At 38.5% G+C, this 24,688-nt stretch overlaps 1 protein-coding gene across 1 annotated transcript in view; it reads right to left on the bottom strand.

The window, feature by feature from the left end:
- Positions 1-24,688, bottom strand: part of LOC119733949 (E3 ubiquitin-protein ligase MYCBP2-like) — a 62,510-nt gene that overhangs the window by 29,794 nt on the left and 8,028 nt on the right. The window contains exons 3-6 of the mRNA XM_038207314.1: positions 6,236-6,466; positions 4,911-5,064; positions 3,836-4,041; positions 409-547 (exon numbers count right to left, since the gene is read on the bottom strand). Coding sequence (XP_038063242.1) covers positions 409-547; positions 3,836-4,041; positions 4,911-5,064; positions 6,236-6,466 — 730 coding nt within the window. The remainder of the gene's footprint in view (positions 1-408; positions 548-3,835; positions 4,042-4,910; positions 5,065-6,235; positions 6,467-24,688) is intronic.

Below are 24,688 nucleotides of genomic sequence, written 5' to 3' on the forward strand. Positions count from 1 at the left end.
TAATGTTGAAGAGTTGATTATTTTGTTCTCCATTACGAAGTTAACTTTGATGTACATGTATTACTAAACTCTAAATTTAACATTAAGTGATTCATCTGTTTTCAGCTCAAGAATGAATGCGTAAACCTGTTATTCCCTTAACCCCTTAAGGACGGGTTATAATGGGGACATTCCTCCACACATAGAGCAAGTGGTCCGCATGACTGCACAGCCTTTGTGTGGTAGCGGGACTGCACAAAAGCAGCAGCTGTGGAACTACCCACTAGCCATGTGCCACAGCATACCACAGCTGGCAACTGCATTCCAATGAGGATTAGCAGTCGTGGCCGCTTCCCGTATGCATGGGGTTAAACCACAAGAATTTTGTAAAAAAAACTTAACAAGAACTTCAGAAGTAGGGAAACTAACCTATGTCTATATTTTGCACCTCCCAAGAGTCCAGCTGTGATTGGCTGGGAATGCCCGACGTCAGCCAATCAGGGAAGTGTGTTTTGCCGAGTAGAACGGCATGCACACTGCGCTGTAGACTTGACAAGATAGAAGGAACCTGTAAGAACAAAAACACACAATAATCCAACTTAAATAAAGATATCATTTTAGCAACTAGGTACATTACAAACCACAATTCCCATTGTGCGTGTCATGTCCTCTTTACTCACAGAGACAAACACTTAGAATGCACTTGCCATGTTTTTAAGATCATAAACCCTCCTATACAAACATACAATCTGTGCAAAGTTGTCGTTTCAGTCAAAATCAATCAGGTGACTGTTTTCAAAAGTTAAAAGGAAAATACAACATTTGCAAACATCAAAAAATAAAACTACCAAATCATTTTGAAATACCTTGCTGGACTGTTAGTGAATGACAGTGTAAAGCATCCTGTAAAATCATGGCACCTGGTATACTGTCATTTTCAAGAAAAGTGGTATTTTTGTATCAATTTCCAACGCTGATCGGCCGATCAGCGTTGGAAAAAACTGGCTTTTTTCCAAATACTGGCGCCAGTTGACCATCACACTTGTTTGCAATCGATTACACACCTATGAACGGGTACAAGCCAGCTAGACTGGTTCCCTGACCTTACAATTCCCCAATATTTGTAAACTGCTCCGTTTCTTCTTAAATGGAGTCAGGGAACCAGACTACAGAAAAATGATTGTTTTTCTTGGTTTTTATAGCATTTTCGAACCCAAAACCTCAAAAAAGTAAGTGTAACTATATTTGCTATATATTTCCAACCCCCAATTCCATCCATTTCTGGAAATTACAGCAAAAGCAAATGATGTATATTCCCTTTAAGAGCTCCCAGCCTACTTAAAGCAAAATTGACTGGCTGTGACTGTTTATGTAACTTGATACAGCTATGCTTTGTAGGTGATTGATAAGCCAGCTGTGCCTACTTCTTGCCTGCTTTTGTCTGTTGAATTTGACTAGTCACAGTGCTTGCTGGAAATATGATCTGACTGTTGGTGACTAGCCTGTGTAAAAGGCATGGCAGGGGAAGAGGATTGATCTTCTGACTTTATGTGACTGTTCCAACAGCAGGAGGGATAATGTAAACAGTCTGAAATGACTGATATTTTTTGGACTTATGTCATTTCAGTCTGAAGTGACTGGTTATTAATGTCACAGCTTTCAAAAACTTCGAGTTTGTGCTCTTGTAGTGCAACGAAGAATGGATGATTAACTGCAAAATGATCTTGGGTTGAACTGTAATGTTAATTCCGCTGTGCTACTCACTACTATGGTACTCCCATAATTTAAGGCACTCGCACAGCATCAGGATAATTTCACTACGATAGCAAAGCATAGCTGCCAACATTTCAAAATCCCAATTAGTAAATCAACCCGCGCGGTCATTTTCAACTTCTCGTTTTATCAAAAGCTTTACCAACATCGAGTACAGGTACATGGTTTACATGTACACATACATGTGCATACCCTTCTTGTTGTGAATAATAATGGAGTGTAGGCCAAAAGATAATTTAAAAAAAAATAAAATAAAATAAAAAAAAAAAAAAAAAATTTTTAAATTAATTTTGTTTTAATGTCTGTATTTGTTTGTTGAAGTCAAATAAATAATAACATCAATAACATGTGCGCATATTTTTTTGGAGATGCATGCTATCGATGTTGAGTTTCGAGTTCGTATCATGTTTTTACACACAATGATCTATGGCCACCGTATGCAATAGAAATATCCCGCCAACATACCTTGCAAACGCATGCTGATTTATCTTTTCTGTCCGTTGTGACAAACTCAAACTCTATTACCAATTATTCCAACCATACTCTTATTAAATTCCATGATTAAAATCTCGCACTGATGGGTCTCATCCCGGCAATAAGCGACTAAATGCTCACGATCGTCACTGAAAAGTACTCACATACAGTACACACAACCACACATCCACGAGATGCACACAAATGACACACCATTGAAAAATATTTTAGTCTGGTCCTCAAGTACTCTACTGCGCACACTGCATTGATGTCTATCAGGTGCTTGACTGCATTCTTATTAGACTTGTCACCAGTCCATCCATTATCGCAACATTTCGCCAGAAGTTTTCGGTCAAAAACGATACTTAAAGGGAACATACATCATTTGCTTTTGCTGTAATTTTCAGAAATGGATGGAATTGGGGGTTTGGAAATATAAAGCAAATATAGTTACACTGACTTTTTGGAGGTTTTGGGTTCGAAAATGCTATAAAAACCAAGAAAAACGATCATTTTCCTGTAGTCTGGTTCCCTGACTCCATATAAGAAGAAACAGAGCAGTTTACATACATTGGGGAATTGTAAGGTCAGGGAACCAGTCTAGCTGGCTCGTACCCGTTCATAGGTTTGTAATCGATTGCAAACAAGTGCAATGGTCAATTGGGGCCAGTATTTGAAAAAAGTCAGTTGTTTCCAACGCTGATCGGCCGATCAGCGTTGGAAATTGATACAAAAATACCACTTTTCTTGAAAATGACAGTATACCAGGTGCCATAATTTTACAGGATGCTTTAGACTGTCATTTACCAACATCCTATTAAGGTATTTCGCAAAAACTTGGTAGTTTTATTTTTCGATCTTTGCAAATGTTGTATATTCCCTTTAACATTTTTTTTTTTTTCGTTAGGTAGAAAATGGGAAATTCGTCATGTTTTAGTGGCAAATCGTATTTTCGTAATTTAACAAACAATTCGTAATAATTAAGAAAAAATCGTACTAGTTGGCAGCTATGGCAAAGGCAGCTACTTATATAATTGCATGGTTGTTCAGTGCAAATTGCTAGATCAGTTGCTATGCATGAAGCATGATGATCCATCATCAGGCATCTCATGTATTTTTCAAAGGGGAATTGAACATGTGCAAAAATTCTATAAAATGTTTGTAAAGAAATCATGCTTAACCCTAACTTTCCCAAATCCTACAAAATCCTTTTTGCAAAATGGAGGATTTTGCAGGATTGAGGCTATATGGCAAAAATGTGTGGCTGATTTTGGAGGATGCACTGTGTCAAGTGTGCACTGTTTCAACAACCTTGTGTTGTATATGCTCAGAAGTGCATAAAATTAGGCCTAGAATTATACTTGAAATTCGCCGCACTGCTCCAGGATGTCATTGGCTTTGCCTCAACTTGTTAACAGTGATTGCTGGAGGATTTTGCAGGATCAAGGCAGTGGTCACCCCTCCAAGGACCACATTCAAGAAATAACAGAGGATTTTGCAGGATTGAGGCTGTATGCAATTTTTACATGGAGTGGATAATTTTGCACAATTGAGGTTGCATCCTAGCAAAAATGCCTTTAAGGAGCCAGGGTTAATCACTGGCACCAACCTTGAAAGCTTGCTGGGAGAGGCTCCCCGTGCTCATGAGGATGGCCGCTATGCCGGCCAGCATCTTGCCCGTGTTGCCGCTGGCGATGATGAGACTGAGGAGGCAGGCACAGCTCAGGGAGGAGATGGAAGGCAGGCCGGGGAGGTTCTCAGGACCTTCCTGCCGGTGGTCTATGGTCAGGTCTAAGAGAAGCTCAAACAGGGAGTCTGCAGCATGAAAAGAAAACAAACTCATGAATGAGTTCAGTAAAATTCATAGAGTAGGACTTCAAATCGGTGTCCGCATTCGTCTTATTTTGGCAATGTGCACTTGCTTTTGCCATTTTATGTCCAGTTCAAACAGCACAGAAATCTTTCTTCTTGCTTACTTTTCCCATGTCAAGAAGTTACTTGTACTGGCCAAACTCTGCCCAGTAAAAGTGACCGGGTCAATATTCACAAGATGGAAGTCCAGTGCGGACAGTGCAGTATTAACTGGTATTAGCGAACAACGTTCCATAATGTCCACAGGACAGCCGATCGCGTAATACATTTATGTCTAGCTCGGTTTTCTTATCCACGGTCTTGGTAAATTTTCCAGTCCAAAATCAAAAGTCCATTTTCCAGTCCAAAATCAAAAGTCCATGTGCAGACACTGGTCAAATTTGACCATCGTCTCCGCAAAATCTCACAAATAAAACGAGTCCGCTGCAAACACTGCTTGAAATCAATCACAAAATGGTCAGAAATACATGGTTGTCAGTGCCTACATTACTGACTGTGATAGGAGGCAGCAATCAGTCTACCCCATGAAAACTGAATTCTTGTTGGTCACAAATGAATTTCAATCTCTTTCAGTAATGACTTCATAACTAAAAAAAGCGGCGATATTTTTTTTCAATGTCTCATTTAAAAGTGACAATTTTGTGTTGCCAGACAAATACAGATATCTAATTTCTAGGGTTAAATTTTTTAAAAAATAGCTCACGCAGTGCATAATTGAACAGTATGCTGTAAGTCAAAATCCAGTGACCAAAATTATAATTTTGTAAACAAGTGCGAAGTTGTCCACTTAAAGACATGTGATCACTGTTTACCAATCATGTCGTCAGGTTCCTTAGAGAGGCCCTCCGGAGTCTGCCCTTGTAGCATATCCAGCAACGCTTGAAGAGCACGGGCGCACAGCAATGGGTAGGAACTGTGGGTGTCTCGGATGAGGACAAACACACTACGCAATCCAATACCAACAACCTGTAACAGTATACAAAGGCAGATGGAAGATGCATTAGGATACAAATAGGGTGACTGATTGCTGGCCTTGAATGCAAGGCTACATGTGCTGTACAGCGTGCCGTAGCTGACTGAGGGCTGAGGAGCTGGCCATTAATGTTGTGCAAACTGACCAGACCCGAAACCAATATTTGGGTAGGGTCGGTTTTTCCATCATTTCAGTCGGGTTGGGTCAGTTTCGGGTTTTGCGTTTGCGATTTTCGGGTCGGGTCGGTTAAGCCAACTTGTGAACAACCCAAAATAAACCGAAATAAACTGGAATTCAAACAGAAATTCATGCAGTGCAATATTATTGAAGAGTTAGTGTGCCCGGTAGGACCAAGTTCAGGCACAAAAATTGTACACAGTTGCCCAAGCCAGATATTCTTTTTCGTTCGGATTGGGTCAGTTTCGGTCGGTTTTGGCTTGAATTTTTGAGGGGTTGGGTCAGGTCGGATTATGGGAGAGTTCAGATCGGGTTTGGTTCGGATTCGGTTTATATCTATAATGTTTCCGGTCAGTTTGGCCTGGTCAACCCAACCCCATGCACATTACTGGCTATACTGCTTACCGGGCTCCACGTCCACACACACGGCGAAACCCTGATCCAACTGCATACGCTAAGCCCACTGTACTGTACATGCACCCGCACTGCTGAGTCCCAGCCTGCGTACACGTACACGTACACCCAAGTGTGTATTTGCCTGCAATCGGGGACCCCCTATTGTCCCTCTTTTGTTTGTACTTTTTAGGAAGATCTCCCATACGTTTTGCACACATCACCAAATTGGGGACCCTTTCGGAATTGGGGACCCTATTGTCCTCTATTGTTTAACATCCCCTATTGAATGCAGAAACAAACTCATGTACACTTGGGTGTATATGTATATGTGCGAATCACCGCCTTGATTATTTTGTAACTTTCAGGTTGTATGTGCTTCTTTACTAACGTCGGAAATCAAAGATATGAGGGGGGGGGTGAGTGGAATACAACTTATCCATCTGTAAATAATGTATGTTTCTCAATGGCCAATCACGTCAATGACTGTTGGTTTAGTAACCCAACGTCCACGCACACGTGACGCAACCCACGCATTTTTTAAAGATGGTGTGGCCCTAACCGGTCAAAAAATGCAAAAAAGAAAATCCCTACCTTTGGTAATCTGAGAGCGTCCTCCGTCTTGGCCACCTCCTCCGCCTCGTGACCCGACTCCTCCCTTTTCCCCGCAGCCGAGTTGGCCCGTATGAGGATCAGCTCCCGTTCCATCATGTCCCGCTCCAGCACGTACTCCCGCACCGTGGCGTAGATGCTGAAGGCCGAGGCGTTGCCCTGCAACTCAATGTTGGGAGGCTGGAAGCGGATGGAGTCTGGGCTGACATCCTTCTGTGGGAATATCAAAATAAAATAAAGGGCGATTTGAGTACTTCCGATGTATTTGTATTTAAACTCCAGACACAATGATAACAAGTCAGGTGTGTTTACAAACACAAATGCCCCGCAACTGTGACTGTTCCCATAACATAACACCATTCTTTTAACATCAACTTACATGTACCTTGGTCACATGGAACGTTCATTGACAGCATTAGTGTCTTCTGTAGGTTTCATATGAATTAATCCCTAATCCCTATGATCTCAGAATAAATACAAGATTTTTATTGTTTTAGCCACTGTGACCTTGACCCTTGACCTTTCGACCCCCAATGCGATAGGCCTATTTGGATTACCAAGAACGATCCACAAACCAAATTTGAAGTTCACATGTAAAGTATTTCTCAAGTTATCGCGCTGACAAGATTTCTATTGTTTTAGCCACTGTGAACTTGACCTTTGGCCTTTTGGCCCCAAATGCGAAAGGCTTCTTAGGATTACCAAGAACAATCTACAAACCAAATTTGAAGTTCATATGTTAAGTATTTCTCAAGTTATTGCGCTGACAAGATTTCTATTAGCGACTGTGAACTTGACCTTTGGCCTTTTGGCCCCAAATGCAAAAGGCTTCTTAGGATTACCAAGAACAATACACAAACCAAATTTGAAGTTCATATGTTAAGAATTTCTCAAGTTATCGCGCTGACAAGATTTGTCCGGACACACACACACACACCACCCACCCACACCCACACCCACACACCCACCCACTAACACACACACCCACCCACGGAAGGACAAGGCGGAAACAGTATGCCCCTTCGGCTTCGCCGCGGGGCATAAAAACAAAGGGCGATTTGAGTACTTCCGATGTATTTGTATTTAAACTCCAGACACAATGATAAAAATGAGAGAGATGACAGTAAGTGCTGTAGTTTTGTCCATCACAAGTCCGTGGAACCTCTGCTCACATGTCACAAGTCGTTTCCCAAATCCAGCCATACATGTAGGTAGCAGCCCTCTGAACAATAACACAGGAATACTTTGGGCTTTGCCGGATATTTGAATATTCCATCATCAGCCGAATATCTGAATAGCATTTACTACCTGTTCTTTATATTACTGGTATTTTAGTAAGATGTGACTTTGCATAATTTAATTTTGTACACTTTTAGCAAACATTTTAAATACCATTTAATAAACATTCAGCCATTTCACAAAGGCCGACGTCTACCCATTATATCTGCAGACCGGCACGATTGACGTGTCATGCCCCTATTCCCACCCCCCCCCCACCCCCACCTGAAACCACCTGTTAGCATTGGTGTACATTTCTGAACAAAGCAATCATAACGCACAAATCATAGACACAAGTGATCAAACAAAATTGCGAATACAGAAAAAGGAAAAATCGGGGAAAAGAGATCCTTACAATGTGCTCAAGATCTCAAGACCATACACAATGAACTAGGCAATGCTACATGTCTAATGTTGATGACAAGAAAGAAGAGGAAACTGACCTGCAAAATATCCAACACAAATTCTTTTTTAAAAGCACCTCCATGTACATGTACATGTACATGTACGGTACATACATTGAATACAGGTGTACACCCACACATGTACTTGTTCCGTAACTGTGGGGACTACACATGTGTTGTCCCATGGTACTATGCGGACCGAAGACGCTGTGGGGACAGCAGAAAGTCCTCATAACTTGGTCCTTATTTGCCTAACGATAAAAAACTTCCCCATAATGCGGTGACATATTATCGCCCACATATTATACAGTACATGTACATGACCTATCTTTGATACCCTTCTCCAATTGTACCAAAAATGACACATTGATACATGTACCAGTACACTGTAAATGTCACACACTGCACTTAGTATTCTAATGATGTACTGTGAAAATATTTATTTAAAAACCGAGGTATACATTTGTACGTACACGTATGTCAATGTACATGTCAATGTACATGTACAAATTATACATGTATCGGTACAACATGTACATGTACAACGTGCGGTACATACGGTATGTTGACGTCCCGTACCCTTCCTACTGTACTGAAAAATGACATCTTGACAGTAAATGTCACACACTACACTACCTGTAATTAATCTAATGATGTACATGTTGTACGGTACTACGCTGTGAACATCTACATGTACATGTGCTTGTATATGTACAGTATGTGGTGTGATTACCTGTAGCTGTACATATTACCGCATATTTTCTCATATTTTGTATTCAAATTGATTCATTTTATAGGATGTATTATGTATGCACAGCATAACGTTATTTGGATCCCTGCGTTGAAGACACTGAGCTTTTTACTATTAATTTAATGCAGGTGAACAGAATTCAGAGAAATCTGATACGGAATAAGGGCTTCATGTTGAATGAGTCACATGCACCAGATGAACAAATGTACTAGCATGTTTTGCTACTGTACACAGATGTGCTAAACTATGCAACATGTACCGGGTATTAACACGTGCATAATGTCATGCATGCATACATAGTAGCAGAGGAAATAGATTCCCAAATTGAGAAGAGAAATTATAATCCAGAAATAAATTGTTTGTATGCGAACTGTGTGTTAGATTGGATGCTTGTACTGAACATGTGCAAAAAAAGAGTCAGTCAGTCAAATTAATGCATCAGTTGATCACTGATTTTTGTAAGATTTATCTGATCAGAAGATTGAAATCTGTTATTTTTTTTAAACTGAAAAGTAATTCCAGTAATACACCACCCCAGTACCCAAATCAAAGTATGTGACAGTGCCTTTTAATAGCCATGTTAGGCCGAATAAAAAAAAAACATGTTTCTCGTCCGGGTTTTCGAAAAAAAGGAGGAAGCGGGGCTTTTTATTTTTTATTTTTTATTTGTTTCAAGATGGCCGCCATTTAAAAATTTCCTGCAACTGTTGATGTTTCCACTGTTCAAAGACACTTTTAAAATAAAAGATAAGTTGGACAAGAGAACTGAACATATTTATAGTGTCATTTAGACTTGTATTGATCTACAATTTATTTTCCGATGAATTTGTGGACTTTTTCTGTGTTTTTTTACTTCATTTTTCAAGAATAAAAAATAATAAAAAAATCCAGGCGGCCTCCAAAAAGGAAGCGGGCGGGGACGAGAAACATGTTTTTTTTACTTCGCCTTATTGTTAGCGTGCATTAAAAGTCACTCTGCACTACCTACATCATACATGTACATGTATATTTCTTTTTACAAGAGTCTTAACATGAAGCAAAGTATTCATTTTTCCCCCACTTTTTAGAAACAAATTCTCTGCAGCTTGAATTTAGCACACATGATCAAATAGACATGTACCATTTATGTGTAAATGTTTGTGCTACAAGAAACATTCACTGAAAACATGTCAACACCATTTACTCTACCCTCAGGTACATGTACACGTACATGTACAACATGTGCATACATATATATTGAAATACCTTTATTGTTATTCACATCAGTGATACAATAAGAACATTAAGAAATTACATTTATTTATAAACAAAAACATCTACATTTTGTTCATTATCACACAGGAAACGTCAGACATGGACAAATTCAGCACACATACATGTACATACACCAATGTAGCAGTAGTAAAAAGGAAGAAGGGGGGGGGACCTAGGAGAAAAGAAAAATATACACAAATGTAGTAGCCCCCCCCCCCCCCTCCCCCTCAAGAAAAAGAAAAGAAAAGAAAAGCAGTTGATTTAAGGGCCAGCAACAATATTTTGTGGGCAGAAATCAAAATACATCCACTGCACTGCCTGGGGTTCATACAAAGGTCATAGGAGAATCCCCATCGCCCTCCCACACACACAGTGCATCTGACTCCCTGCATCTCTGATGCGTAAGTAAATCGATGATGTGGCTTCTTCTTTTTTTTTTGGCTTCTTTTTTTTTAACCAAGCCCACGTCCCTAAGCCCTAAGGCAATACGAGCAACTATATAGTCTCTCTTATATTGCCGGTGCTGGTCGTTCATTCACAATTTTACTTTTGGGACACATGTACATTGTACTGTACATCAATGTGCTCTGTGTGCTCAAGAAGGAACGCTCACTGCGTGCGCCAGGACCCATATAATTTGCCCTTTCATTTTTTCAATTCATGCAAATGTGACATTGAAAAGGGTATCCATAAGGGAATTACAGGAGCACGTACATGTATACATGTACATGTATTTTATGATTGACTTGCATGAGAAATTAGCTGTGTAAAAAGGGAATGTGGGTGTACATGTGGGTGTTTACATAAATGTGGAGGCCAGTGGTATAATGCACATGTTCTTTCCTTTCAAGGGCCATTTCCATGTTAAAATAACCAGCTTGCTAATATTTGTGTTTTTACTTTATTGCCCATATCACTATGTACCCACTGAAATAAAAAAAAAAATAAATCACCACAATGCATTTGTATAATTTTGATCAAAAATTAGCCAGAATTATGACATTTTTAGGTAAAATTGTGTGACATTTTTACAGCTTGTACAATGGTGCACAGTTTTCATTCTTTCAATTGATAAATTTGGTCCTTTTTAATTCTAAATGATTGATGATAACCCAAAACTTAATATTAAACACAATGTTCGTGCATCGGCAACTTTGTATCATTTTGACATGCCCGCTAAAAATACTATCACTCTGTAACATTTGGTGTCAGCAAATCCTGTTACAGAGTGATACTTTGCAGCTGCACTCTGAATTTGTCAAACTGTAGTTGTCAACAAGTTTAACTAAAAATATATCCTGGAGATTGGCTTGGAATATAGATGTCATTACATTTTGAAACCTTCTCTTAGAATTTGAAATAAGAGGCAATAAAGGTTTGGTGTCAACACTGACTCCGTTACAGGTGAAATACCTCTTTTCAGCTGAAACAATGAAGCAAAAGCACCTGTTTGATTGATGATTGAGTTTTTAGCTAAAATAATGACTAAGTTTTTTAATACAATGAAAACTTTGGCATAGGACAGGTTAAAGTAGAACTACAGTGAAGAAAAGTGATAAAAGTGTTTTTGGTGTTGGTGTCAGCGTTACAGGTGAAATGATTATTATAACAAACTAAACTTCCAGTCTCAGAAACAAGTATCTGATGTAGAAACCATCAAGCTTATCACTAAATAGAAAGGTTTAAATGGTTTGATACCATTTATTATTATTATTACTAGTTAGTTGTAGGATTGTCACTCTGTAACAGTGACTATTTGGTGTCAGCGTTACAGGTGAAATGTTGGTTAACACCAGGCTTTACTTACAATAACATGCTTTCTAGTGGTGTTTGTAAATCTTCATTGCTCTTCATACATGTAGTTGCAGTTTTGGCTGTCAAACTTGCTTTTAGAGAACAAGTGAGTGTTTGTCTTAAAATAATATAATTTTATGTCAAGTGATCGAGCTTCATTTTTGTAATCATCATAATATGTCAAATTTCCTAAAACTTGATGTTTGATTTTCAACAAATGTTGAACAAGGATAGTGTTAAAGTTTTTTTAAACTTATATGAGTTGCAAATAATTGCTTAAAAAGCACCATGTCTTTACCATACCTGAACAATAACCTGGTGAGAGCTCTAAAAGAAATTAACAATTTGGTGTCACTGTTACAGGTGAAATTTGTGTCCCATATGCTAGTTTATCATGTTGCTACTCTATAAAGAGTCATGTTACAGAAAAATGGTTTTGTTTTTGACAAAATATAGACCCTAGACTGCAAAACCATGTGAAGCTGAATTTAATTTGGTTATTTTGAAAATTTTACCCTAATGTCACACACTGGCCTCCACATTTATGTAAACACCCATGTACATGTACAACATTTGCTTTCATAATCAATTGCAAAGAAAATGTGGAATAACTAAATATGAAAAATTAGGAGCAGTTTTTGAAAATATGCCAGTTTTTCCGACCAGCTTTGGAAAAATACAATTTTTCTCGAAAATGTCAGCACACAAGGAGCCACGATTTTACAGGATGCTTTAGACTGTCATTCCCTAACAATCCAGTAAGGTATTTAATGATAATTTGATCATTTTGTTGTTGGATATTTGCACATGTTGTATCTTCCCTTTACTGTAGTGTGCAGTACCTGTGCTGTAAAAATACACAGGTGATCTGGCTGCATGTGATTTGTTTGAAGAATGTTTGTCATGCCCTCTTGCCAAAGGGCAACAAAACTATTCTATGAATTCTATTTTTATTGTGAAGGAAATCAATCTTTAGAGAACATACATATGTACACGTACATGTACTGTGCAATCGTTTGCCACAATTTTACACAATCGATAAATAAAAAAACTGTACGATTCTGGTCAACCAGTCAAGACATAATTGTTCCATGTACAAATGTATTTGAAAAAATAATGAATGACATCAACATTAATAATAAGGTCTAAATTGTGAAATGTAAATCGGTCCATGTGTTGGACATTGTGTGTATTGTCATTGTCAATGAAAATCACAGAGGAGCTTCTGAAACCTACAGAGACCTTATTCCTGCACTAGGGATACGTCATTTGCTTTTGCAGTAATATTCAGTAATGGACGGATTTGGGGGGTTGGTAACATATAGCAAATATTGCTACACTGAATTGTTTGACTTTTTTTCAGTTCGTAGATGCTATAAAAATCAAGAAAAACAATCGTTTTCCTATAGTCTGGTTTCCTGACTCCATTTAAGATGAAACGGAGCAATTTTTAGACGTTGGGGAATTGTAAGATCAGGGAACCAGTCTAGCTGGCTTGTAACCGTTCATAAGGTGTGTAATCGATTGCAAACAAAATGCAGACTAACTAAATATGGTAAAGTAGGCCAGTATTTGAAAAAAGCCAGTTTTGATACAAAAATACAACTTTTCTTGAAAATGACAGCACACCAGGTGCCATGATTTTACACAATGCTTTAGACTTTCAATGTTGTATAAAAAAAATTCTAGTAATGAAGCCAAGAGTTCCTCAAAAGCATCCTAGTCATATAGCTCGCAAGCCTGTAGAAGCCTGAAGAGTGAAGACAATGAGAACAAATTACAACTTTAGACATGGGAGGAAAACACGGGAAAACAGGTCTGCGGCAATTAGGTAGGGACCAAAAAACCCAATCCACATGTGGACCTGGGCATTCTAATGGCCCCAAACAACCCAGGATGTGTTGCAAGAACCAGTAGTATCAAATGCGTATGGTGACCCCTCTGTACAAATGCTGTACGTGTACCCATTGTACATATTAAAACTGCATTTCCTATGCACATTTTCTTTGCAACAAAATCACAATTCTATCAGTTGTGTACATGGATACATGCAGTTTCAGTTCCGAATCAATGCATAGAAATGATACAGGTTTTGTACCTCATCATATTGTACATGTACATGTACTACCGTAATTTTCGGAATATAAGCCGCGGCTTATACGTTGATTTTGCCCATGAAAATGTTTACTGCGGCTTATACACAGGGCGGCTTATACGCCGAGACTTGAAGAATAAAAATGACATTTACTTGTGTATTTAATGTACTGGTACAAGAAGAGATGTGTTGCTGAAATAATTATCAATTAAGAAAGTCATTAACAAACCGAAAGCACGTCCCACAAAAAGATACTGAGGCTGAGCGGTAAAAAGTACGGCTAGTGAAAGCTGTCCCTTGGACATCGACAACCGGCCGTGATGCTGCCTATGCTGCATGCATATGCTGCATGGATTCCCCATGGACCACACCATTTGTGGTAATAAAGGGGTGCACTTTCTTGGGAACAATAATTACCAATATTTCCCCAGTTTAAAAAAAGGAAAAAGACAACTAATACTTTTTATGGAGTTTGAAACATATCTTTATTTGATAATCAGTTGTTCAACGTCACAATATAATTTTTTTTCTTGAAATGTATTCAAGAAACGATGTGAAACTCAAAACAGGGGTGAAACCACCCCTACGAAATTAATGGATTCGTCCATAAAAATCTCGGCATCGTGTTGACTGTTTTCGAAGAAAGTTACGATCCAAACTTGAAGTTTTGACGTTACTACTCGTTAGTAATTACAACAATTTGATAAGTTTTGCTGTAAAAACGGACTTGTTTATCCTTTAGGACAAAACAACTCAGCATCTGTTGCCACAAAGCAGGATTTGTAGCGCTCCAGTCAGACAACACATGGTGGGTTGCATACTCTCTCATGTGCTGGGGGAAAATAATGTCATTCGCTGGCACAGGCTCACTGACGAGCCAGCCGGCAGCAATTCCCGTTTTTTTTTCTCATCATCAATTTCCATATTTGTTTGTAATGTAAGAGTAATCGACTGTAAATGATTTGACATAATGTTTGTGGCCCTTTTATAGCTTTCGTAGTGCAAATGGAACTGGTTCAGAGCATTTTGACTAGAATTTGGAGGCCTTACAAAATTGAACCGCTGCGGTAGGTGCGGCTTATACACCGATGCGGCTTATACGACGACTTCAAATCTTAATTTGCAGATTTTTGCGTGCTGCGGCTTATACGCCGCGCGGCTTATATTCCGAAAATTACGGTATGTAGGTTATTTAAGCTTTGGCAAGATCTACAGTAAATCAAATCAAGTTGTACAATTCTGAAGTACATCATACTTTTTCACTTTTCCCTGTTCACAGGTCATATGCAGCAACACGTAGTACAGTGAAACACCGCTATAACGAACACCGCTATAACGAACATTTCGCTGCAACGATCATCCCATCTGGCACCCAAAATATTTAATATTATAATGCACAATCGCTATAACGAACAACCACTATAAGAAACATTTTTGGGTTTTTTACTCCAAGGCGTTCGTTATAATTATATGGCATCCTACAGTATTTAAAATACGTACATGTGTATTTTCAATGTAGTCGTTTTATAACAGACTTAAATATTCCTCAAATTTCTCTGTTATAGGGCACATGCAACAAAATTAAATAGCTACCATGCCTAACTTCCATTAAAATAATTGAAATATGATATGAAATATAATATGAATGCACTAATGCATAATTTAAAATAAAATCTCGCCACACTTTCAGCCATGTCTACATTGTATAATTGAGGTACATTGTACAATGTACACGTTCTCTGTTGGCAGGTCACAAGCTGCGATCACTGATTCCTACGCCTTTTCTTCTGGCCCTTCCGTAATATGCGAAGAAGCATGTAATACATGTACAATGTACATGTACAGTGTACATGTATGAGCTACAATGTACATGTACATTGTCTTCACGATGTCAAGCTTAAACTTGTACATTTGTACAGTAGGAATCTACGTACATGTGTAAACAAGTACATGTGTAAACATGTACATGTGTGAACACCTGCATGTGTGATGCAATCCAGCTAAATGAGTCGTTTGTCTACCCCGGTCTATTTTTTTTTATTACAGATTTGAAAAGAGCACAATCTCAGCATTACTGCTGTGAAAACCGCATGCTGATACCATCTTTAATTCAAAAACTATGGAAGTCGGAACACCAAGAGATGTGATGAAGTGATATGATGAAGTGGCCCTATTTTGGCCCGTACTTATGTATGTATCTCCAAATGAAAATTCCTGACAAACAACTCATGTAGCTTGATCGCATCACATGAGGACTGCACTTTTATGGCCCAGATGTGGCGGTTGTGTAGTAACAAGACAATACGCATACATGTACTTGTATTTTTTCTACATGAAACTATTTTCCTCCTACAACCTTTACGCCTCCACCCTGCACCCCTTCCCATTATTCCCATTCAACTGTACCATCAGTTTCTTGTAAGTACCAGTAGTATCAGAAGCATATTGTGATTTTGACAGCAATATATACAATGTAGGTGTGGCTACATCCATGTAGTTCTTTTTGTCAAATAAATTATATCCTACTGCCCTGGGTGCTGAATAATGGGACTTGTACATGTGTAAATATAGTCGCTTCCCTGCCTCGGTCAGTTGCGCACAAGATGGCCCGGATCCTAAACATGACTTAGTGATTCAGTGATTCAGTCTGAATCACCCTTCTGATGCTCCGTTGCACAAGCTTACAAAATTACCGTGGATGTACGACACCTGTACTCTGTGTACTGTAAATGTACCATTGTACCGGGTATACCGGTACGTACATTTTGTACACAGAGCTTTTTTTAGGGCAAGTTACGTGTTTTCAAGTTATGTGTTTTCAGGTTTTATTGCATGTAAAAGTTTATTGTGTAAATATCAGGACAGTTGGCAGGCCCTTTGACTGATTAGTTTTAAAGGTCTGTCAACTCATTCTAGATGTGTACAATGTGTACGGTGGCTAATGTTTGGAATACGCTTGAGCGGTATTAGATTTACAAAGCCCGTGGTAAGCACCGTGGTTACATTGTATATTGATATTAATTGATTCGATATTATTTTGATATCGATATTGCCGATAGCAATTTTCAATAATATCGAAATATCGACATTTTCGATATTGAGGAATCATATCGAAAATATCGAAAATGCGTCAGATTATCGTCCAAATTAATATCTCGTTTGTGCTTATTTATTGTTCCTGCGTGATGAAATAAAATGCGGCGGCAACTTGTGCTTGTGACTCAAAATAAAAACATCACGAATTGTGCTCGGCGTTCGCTGGAATTCGCGGCCTCCCCCAATGTAAAACTATTGCCCGTTCTGGACAAACTCTCAGTGCTGAGATTTGTTTTAAAAAGTTTGAGCAATATGCTACAGAGAAAGCCGTGGAAAATTGGGACTTAATATTTGTTTGTTGGGGTTTTTTTTAATCAAAGTGTCATCTCTATGATATTTAACTTTTACACATATGGGATAATCGATATATCGAATATTCTTGATATTGGTTTTTCGATATCGATTATTGAAAATTCTGATATTGAGGTTGCTTACTCTATGGTATACCTACAAAAACAAACGCCGTTATTACAGAGAACTTAGGCGATCTAAATGTATTATGTCATTAAAATAAAAGATGCGGTAATAAGCCCGCGCTGTGGCAAACATGTAGTACATGTACATGTACACGATATGCCTGCACCAAGTTGTTTTATTGGCAACTTGCAAGACGCATTGATTTCTTTCGCTTTTTTTTTTAAGCAGCATCATTCCATTTGTAACAATACAAAACGTAAATGAAAAACTTATTTTGTTTGTGTTTCTGTACAAAAAGAACATTGATCATTAATAAGGTGAAAAAAAAACTGTTCTATAAAGATGCAGATAACGTGTGCTTTGGAAATGATATCCGCAATGTGAAATTGTAATGCCGTCAAACAGAGGATTTGACTGACAGGACGAATGTAGTCGGCTTTGTAATTTTTTTACTTTTCAAATCAAAACCCAGTCCCCTTGATCAAGCCAAAAGAAAATACATTTATTGCTGACATTCCAGAGAGTCTAGACTACCCAGAGTCTGGCAAGATGACACCTCCCTGGACCTTGGCTCTCCCCCCCCCCAAAAAAAAGAAATTTGTGGTGTTTTTTTTACATGGATGATGTACATGTACCTTACTTTTATTTTGTGGTCCGTACATGTATGTATATCTATAAGGGGTCGATACATTAATGGGCATAAGGGTTTATTTATTTATTTATTTATTTATGTATTTATTTATTTATTTGGACGTAGAGTAGGCCTATGTCTCTCTGAAAGAGGTCGATAATATAGTTATTTTGTTTTTTTTATTTACATGTATTTATGGATGATATCAGATATATTCAATAGTATCCCCAGAATTTATTAGAACTGTCTTTGAAACAACAGTAAATTTAATGAAAATGGATACAAAAAATCTTTAAAAACAAGAAAATCTGTACCAACATACATTTTTACATAATTTGTATTAAACATCCCCCTGGAATATATTGGAATACCGGTAGGCCTTTTATTTTGGAGTTCAGAAAATTAAGTTTAGAAGTTTCTGTAAAAATTACCGTACTGTCTGTTTTGTCATACATTCTGTAAATGTGGTATAGTCTCACAGAGAGACACATTTCAAAAACTGAGGTGTTTTAAAATGAGAGTCCTGTTCACCCTTTGCATTTTCTACCAAAAAAGAAAATCCCTGGCCCTATTAACTCAATGTGTCTAGGTGTGTGTTCAACTTTTTTTCTTTTTTCAGCTTTCTTCAGGCTTGCCAGCAACAGTGTCTCAAACTCTCTAATAAGACGTTTTCATTACCTGAATGAAATATTTATAGTTCATAGTGTGGCTGGGAAAACTGTGACTGGTGGATGCTTACAACAAGAACCCAACACAGACCAAAGGAGAATATTCTTCGCAGCATGAGATGGCTGACAGCATGTCTACACTGAGAGCTTTGGTGTCTGTCCACATTTCTGTTGTGGCTCCTGCCCAGACGTTGCTGGCCAGTAACGAGCAGTTGGATGTGTGAAGATTCACACTGTGATGAATTTACAATAAGTGGCTGCATATACTATGTATGTATATGCACATGAATTACATACATTTGTACATTGTACCCGGTAGGTACATAATGGATGTACAGGGTACAAGTCTACATGTACATACATTGTAGTGGTCTTGTATGAAATTAAAATTAAATAGGTTGTGGAATGCTCGAAGACATTTCCGTCATTTTTCGGGTATATGTAGCCTAAGGTGTGATGAAATAAAAACGACTATTGTGTCTGTCATGAAATGAGTACAAAAGGTACTTTTGAGAGCTGTTTTTCAGGTCCTGTTTCGACCCGAACATGCAATTTGTGTACAAGTCGTCGTTGGGGGCAGCAAACAAAACATAGTAAATCGTGACGTAATAAACAGGACTCGTTTATACTACGCTGCATCGGGAGTCGTTTTTATCACACCTTAGGCTACATTATTTACATACAAACTGTACCCAAAAAATGACGGAAATGTCTTCGAGCATTCCACAACCTCTTTAAATTTTCCAAAACCTACAGTCTATTTCTCTAGAACCCTAACTCCTTAGCAAATTTACTAGGAACCATACCCATCCAGGCAAATTCCAACACCCGCATGGGAAATTGTACACACACACGCTGTTGGACTTGATAGTTTCTGGAGGTACCGGTATGCCAAACCCAATGTAAAGACCATCAGTTTAGGGGTACTGTACCCATTCTAACAGATTTCAACAACACCTGCTGTTGGACTTTGATGGGTTGAGTTCAATTAGGGTTAATCCAAAATTAGTACACAATTTCTGAAACTCACATAATTTTTTTTTTGGGGGGGGGGGGGGGTAATGCACATTTTGGACCCCGCACACATCACCTTGATTGTTCTCAAAGATTTTTGAATATTTCCTTCCCACTGTGTTGCATAAAACACACCTGCAATAGACCCTGGGCACAAGGTAGGTACAGTGCACGGTGCACCAGGGCATGAGGAACTATAATAGTGTATGAGTAACATTAAATTATTTATTTTATACAAAGACCCACAACAGTTTAAGACTCAAACAGTGATCAAGAATAATGCCACGATATACAGCAAAACAACTGTGTGTTGGGATATAGTCCAAGCGTTTTGTGCAACCTCAAGGGGAAATGGTACCCTCGGCTTCACCTCGGTTGCCATTTGCACCCCTCAGTCATACAAACGCCAAGGATTAGGACAAAGCATACAACAATTGCAGAATGTACAAAGGGACGTGTCACATGATTGCAGTGTAATGAAGTACTGCCAATGCACAACAGTTTGCATCCTACTCAACTTGCCAAGTTTGCAATCTCGATCTGTTCAGTAATTCTGCATATTATACTGATTTGTTGTGATCTCTTGCGCTTAAAGGGAAGATACAACATTTGCAAACATCAAAAAACGAAATGAACCAATTGTTACGAAATACCTTACTGGATTGTTAGGGAATTACAGTCTAAAGCATCCTGTAAAATTGTGGCTCCTGGTGTGCTGACTTTTTCAAGAAAAATTGTATTTTTCCAACACTGGTCGGCCGACCAGCGTTGGAGAAAACTGGCTATTTTCAAAAACTACTCCATATTTTTTATATTTGCTTATTCCACATTTTCTTTGCAATCGATTACACAACTGTGAACGGGTACAAGCAAATTGATACTCTGACCGACTCTGATTCCCCAAAGTCTGTAAATTGCTCCATTTCATCTTAAGTGGGTCAGGGAACCAGACTCCAAGCACATCATTGGTTTTCTAGGTTTTTCAAGCAACTATAGGCCTAAGCCCAAAACGTGAAACAAGTTAGTTTAACAATATTTGCTGTAACATACTAATCCTCCAAATCCATTTATTTCTGAAAATTGCAGCAAAAGCAAATGTTGTACATAGTATGTACATTCCCTTTAAGTCCCATTATAACACAGTAATTGCTTATCATGTACAGTATGCAATTGTGACGTACAGTACTACATTGTACAAGTACACGTGTAAATAATCAAACCTGCACCGTATTCGTGACATCCATTGTGTTAAATTTGCGTGCCATTTCCCAATAATTAACAAAAGTTATGTTACTCTGTATATTAAAGGTCATCACACTTTCACACTGTAATCTCTTTCATTGTACCGGTACGCCATCTTCGTAGGAAAATCACAAATGCCATCAGGTGCGTGTGCGCGTAGTGTGCAAAATGTTCTAAATACGCGGGTGTTGCTTAAAATTTCTTCGAAATACGGCGCAGCCTATGCGCGTCACGAAAATTTTACGCCAAAATGCCATTGCACGTGACAATCTGTAGGAAGTGACATCATTTGATAGAGACCTACATGTAAGTATTCCCATATATATGTACCGATAGCATGTTTCTGTGTCTGGATACACTCAATAATTGTGTGCTTTTTGTTGAGCTCATATATATAACCAGCACCGGACAATGCGAATTAGAAAGATACACCTTGTTCAGCTGGATTTGATTTGCAGATGTACATGTACTTCAATGTGCCCACGCTGTGCAAAACGACATGTACATTGTAGCTGAATAATAGTTAATAGTTAGTAACATTTATTTCAATGATGTCATTCATTACAATTATGTACATGTACAAACATGTATACATTAGAAAAAGTCACTAGTATAATATTTGATAGTTACATACACAGTGATTAATTATAAAGTGTGAAATTAAAGGTTTAGCAGAACGCTTTTGTGCCCTTACCTATGGACAAACATACGACCAAGGGACAAACAAAACAATACGTGAGACAGAGAGGACAAGCGTGAGACAAGGCCTAAATGACGGTATTAATACACAAAATAATGGAATTTCAATTTATGAATATGATTCGAGAAAATGAGTTTTTAAATTTTAAGGCCACAAAAAAAAATGTTCTGCTTCCGGTTTCCACACCTTTTTATTCTGACAACCCCTACCCTAAGTTTTTTTTATTGGAAAAATAAGGAAAAAACACCCAGAACCATTCATTTCTACATTTTACCCTTAACTACATGCAGACGCCTCCGTATGATCGTACACAAAAAAATTTGCTACAAGAAAAAAAAATTCCCTACCTACGCCAAAAAAAAAATAGTTCTGCTTCCGGTTTCCATACCTACCTTATTCTGACAGCCCCTACCCTAATTTTTTTTTATAGGAAAAATGAGGAAAAAACACCCAAAACCATCAATTTCTACCTTTTACCCTTGACTTCACGCAGACGCCTCCATGTGATCGTTCACACAAAAAATTGGCCCCCCAAAAAAATGTCCCTACCTACCTACTCTATTTTCGAATGCCATGTAATCGGAAGCAGAACTATTTTTTTTTTGGCCTAAACACTGTATCAAAAGCCATTTTCTGCAGGTTTACCATGACACACGTTTAATAAAATACTGGTCGAGTGCTGTACAAATTTTGCAGCATTGATTTAAAACTGACCTGCTGAAGCCTGAAAGAAAGTGAACGTTTCCAAAGTTTTGATGTTTCTCAGATTTGTAACTGTAGTGTGTCCACACACATACAGACCTGTAAACTACAGTTTAACCCTAACCTCCCCAACTCCATCAAAATCCATCCCCCATTTTGGTGGATTTTGGGGGAATTGGTCCTGCAGGCCTAGTTTGAACAAATATTGATGGAGTATGATGGACTTGGGCCTGGAGGCCTAAAGCAAAGCATGCATTAGAAGCAGTGTGATTGACGGATATTGGCGGACTTGGTCCAGTACTTAGTAAAAAAGACATTAGGGAGTTAGGGTTAATTAAAGGGGAATACCCTCCACAAGCCTAAAATGAGGAGAGAAAAACAACAACAAAAAACAGTTTGCCATCAAGAGACACGGCTGGCTCATCCTTCATGCAAATACCGGTATATAAAACAAATTCGACATCACCATTCATTCTCTGTGAAATTCATCAGAGTTACAACTTCGCAGTGCGAAAACTTGATGTGATATTACAAATTCCGGTTAACATTGGCTTCCGAGCTAATTGTTGCACTGAATACCAGCCTTTAAGAGTCCTAAATAACTGAATATTCATCAGGGGCCTACATACATGTACGTATACTATGATTTCGCCCAGGGTACCCCGTAGCTTATGGTGGTTCCTCAATCCCCTAAACTGCACATTAGACGGTAGATCACATGTACATTGTACATGTATATTCTCGGGGAAAACAAATCAAAAACCAGAATACGATCAGTATGACAATCAACTATTCATACATTGTACACAGGAATTGTCCACAGAGAAAAATCTTCTGTCCTTTACATATATGCACCCTACACTTGTATCTGGGGGATTGAGATGTACATGTACACACTGAATGCCTAACTACAGTAGTACAATTAGGTTATGCAATATCCAGAGAAATTGCTGACTGTCATGACAGATCCCCATGGGAGGTCATTATTTTCCATGCATAATACATGCAGGGCTTCTGGGCGCCAGTCCAAGAATTCCCCCTGTATTACTCACAGGTATTTTCAACGACAAGGAGAGGGGAAAGAAGGTGCCGGAAACTGATACACCGTGCTCCATGGCAGTAGAGAGGAAGTGGTCTGGGTACGATAAAAAAAACCCTAGAATAGGGCAACTGCCAAGATGCTTGGCTTGGAGTGGGGGAAAAAATGGGTACCAGTTGATCTGATATCTTCAAACCTTGACAATGATGTCATATGGTGTCCATACATGTGCTTATCTATCAACCATGAAAAATTGCTACCAGTGAGAAGTACATGTACATGTACATACCGGTACATGTACATAAAATGTGTATCTTGAAATATCACACAAGTATTCTTAAAATCGAACCTTTACATACACATGTGCATTGTAGTTTCCTTGAAGTATCATCATCTGTGACAAAACGAGCACATGCACAACTTCTTTGAAACTTGTGGCTTACATACAAGCATGTGTACGGTGTGTAATTCAAAATACAATAAGCCATTTGCGATTTAAATTCGAATAAAATCTGGAACACTGACTTAATCCAATGCTTTGCACGTTTTATCCTGACCAACGAGACTGTTACTACCTGATTCGGGGCAAGCCTTATGCTAGCAACCCCCAGCTCCAGCATGGTCTGGTGTCTTTGTGCCATTCTCACCCATTGTGAACAATGTTTTGGTGCTGAGCGTCTCTTACGTAGCTATGCAAGAGCTTGCCCCGAATCATGTGATTAGCAACAGTGTCATTGGTCTGGAGAATTCAAAGTTAAAATGTGCCAAGCATTCTGAGCAAGTCAGTGTACCAGATGTTTTTTCAAAATCCCAAAGGGTATAGGTTACACGCAAATTGGCTTATTGGCAATTTGCTGCGAAATTCTACGTATTTCAAAAGGAAACAGTCACACTACTGTTTTAATGGCACAAATCTATGGATGATTCTCATAATTTTGAGGGCTTTAGTCCAGGATTTCAGTTAAATCCAAACTCAGTGCACGTCCTCTATTTCCGATGATGACTCAGAACTTTTTGGTGTAATGTAGCCATAGTGTTCCAGTTAAAGGTGGCAGGTCATTTACTGATTAATTTCCTATTTATTTTTACATTTGCTTAAATTACACGTCTCTGTATGCATGAGGAAAGTAAAAAATTAAAAAAAAGTGAAAAATGTGTCTGCTGGATTTCATCAAACGCTGAGGAAAATAAAATTAAATTTGACTGTAAGGCCAAAAAAAAAATATTCGGTCTCTGGTCAGACCAAAGTTCCGGAATTGACGCGGCTTTTTTTTTTTTTTGCTTTTTTTTTTTTCTTCAAGCTTGGATTGTACAGACAAGGTGGGTTACTATTTTGCTTTTTTGGTGTCC

The sequence above is a fragment of the Patiria miniata genome, unplaced genomic scaffold (assembly GCF_015706575.1).
Source record: "Patiria miniata isolate m_02_andy unplaced genomic scaffold, ASM1570657v1 HiC_scaffold_26, whole genome shotgun sequence".
NCBI lineage: Eukaryota > Metazoa > Echinodermata > Asteroidea > Valvatida > Asterinidae > Patiria > Patiria miniata.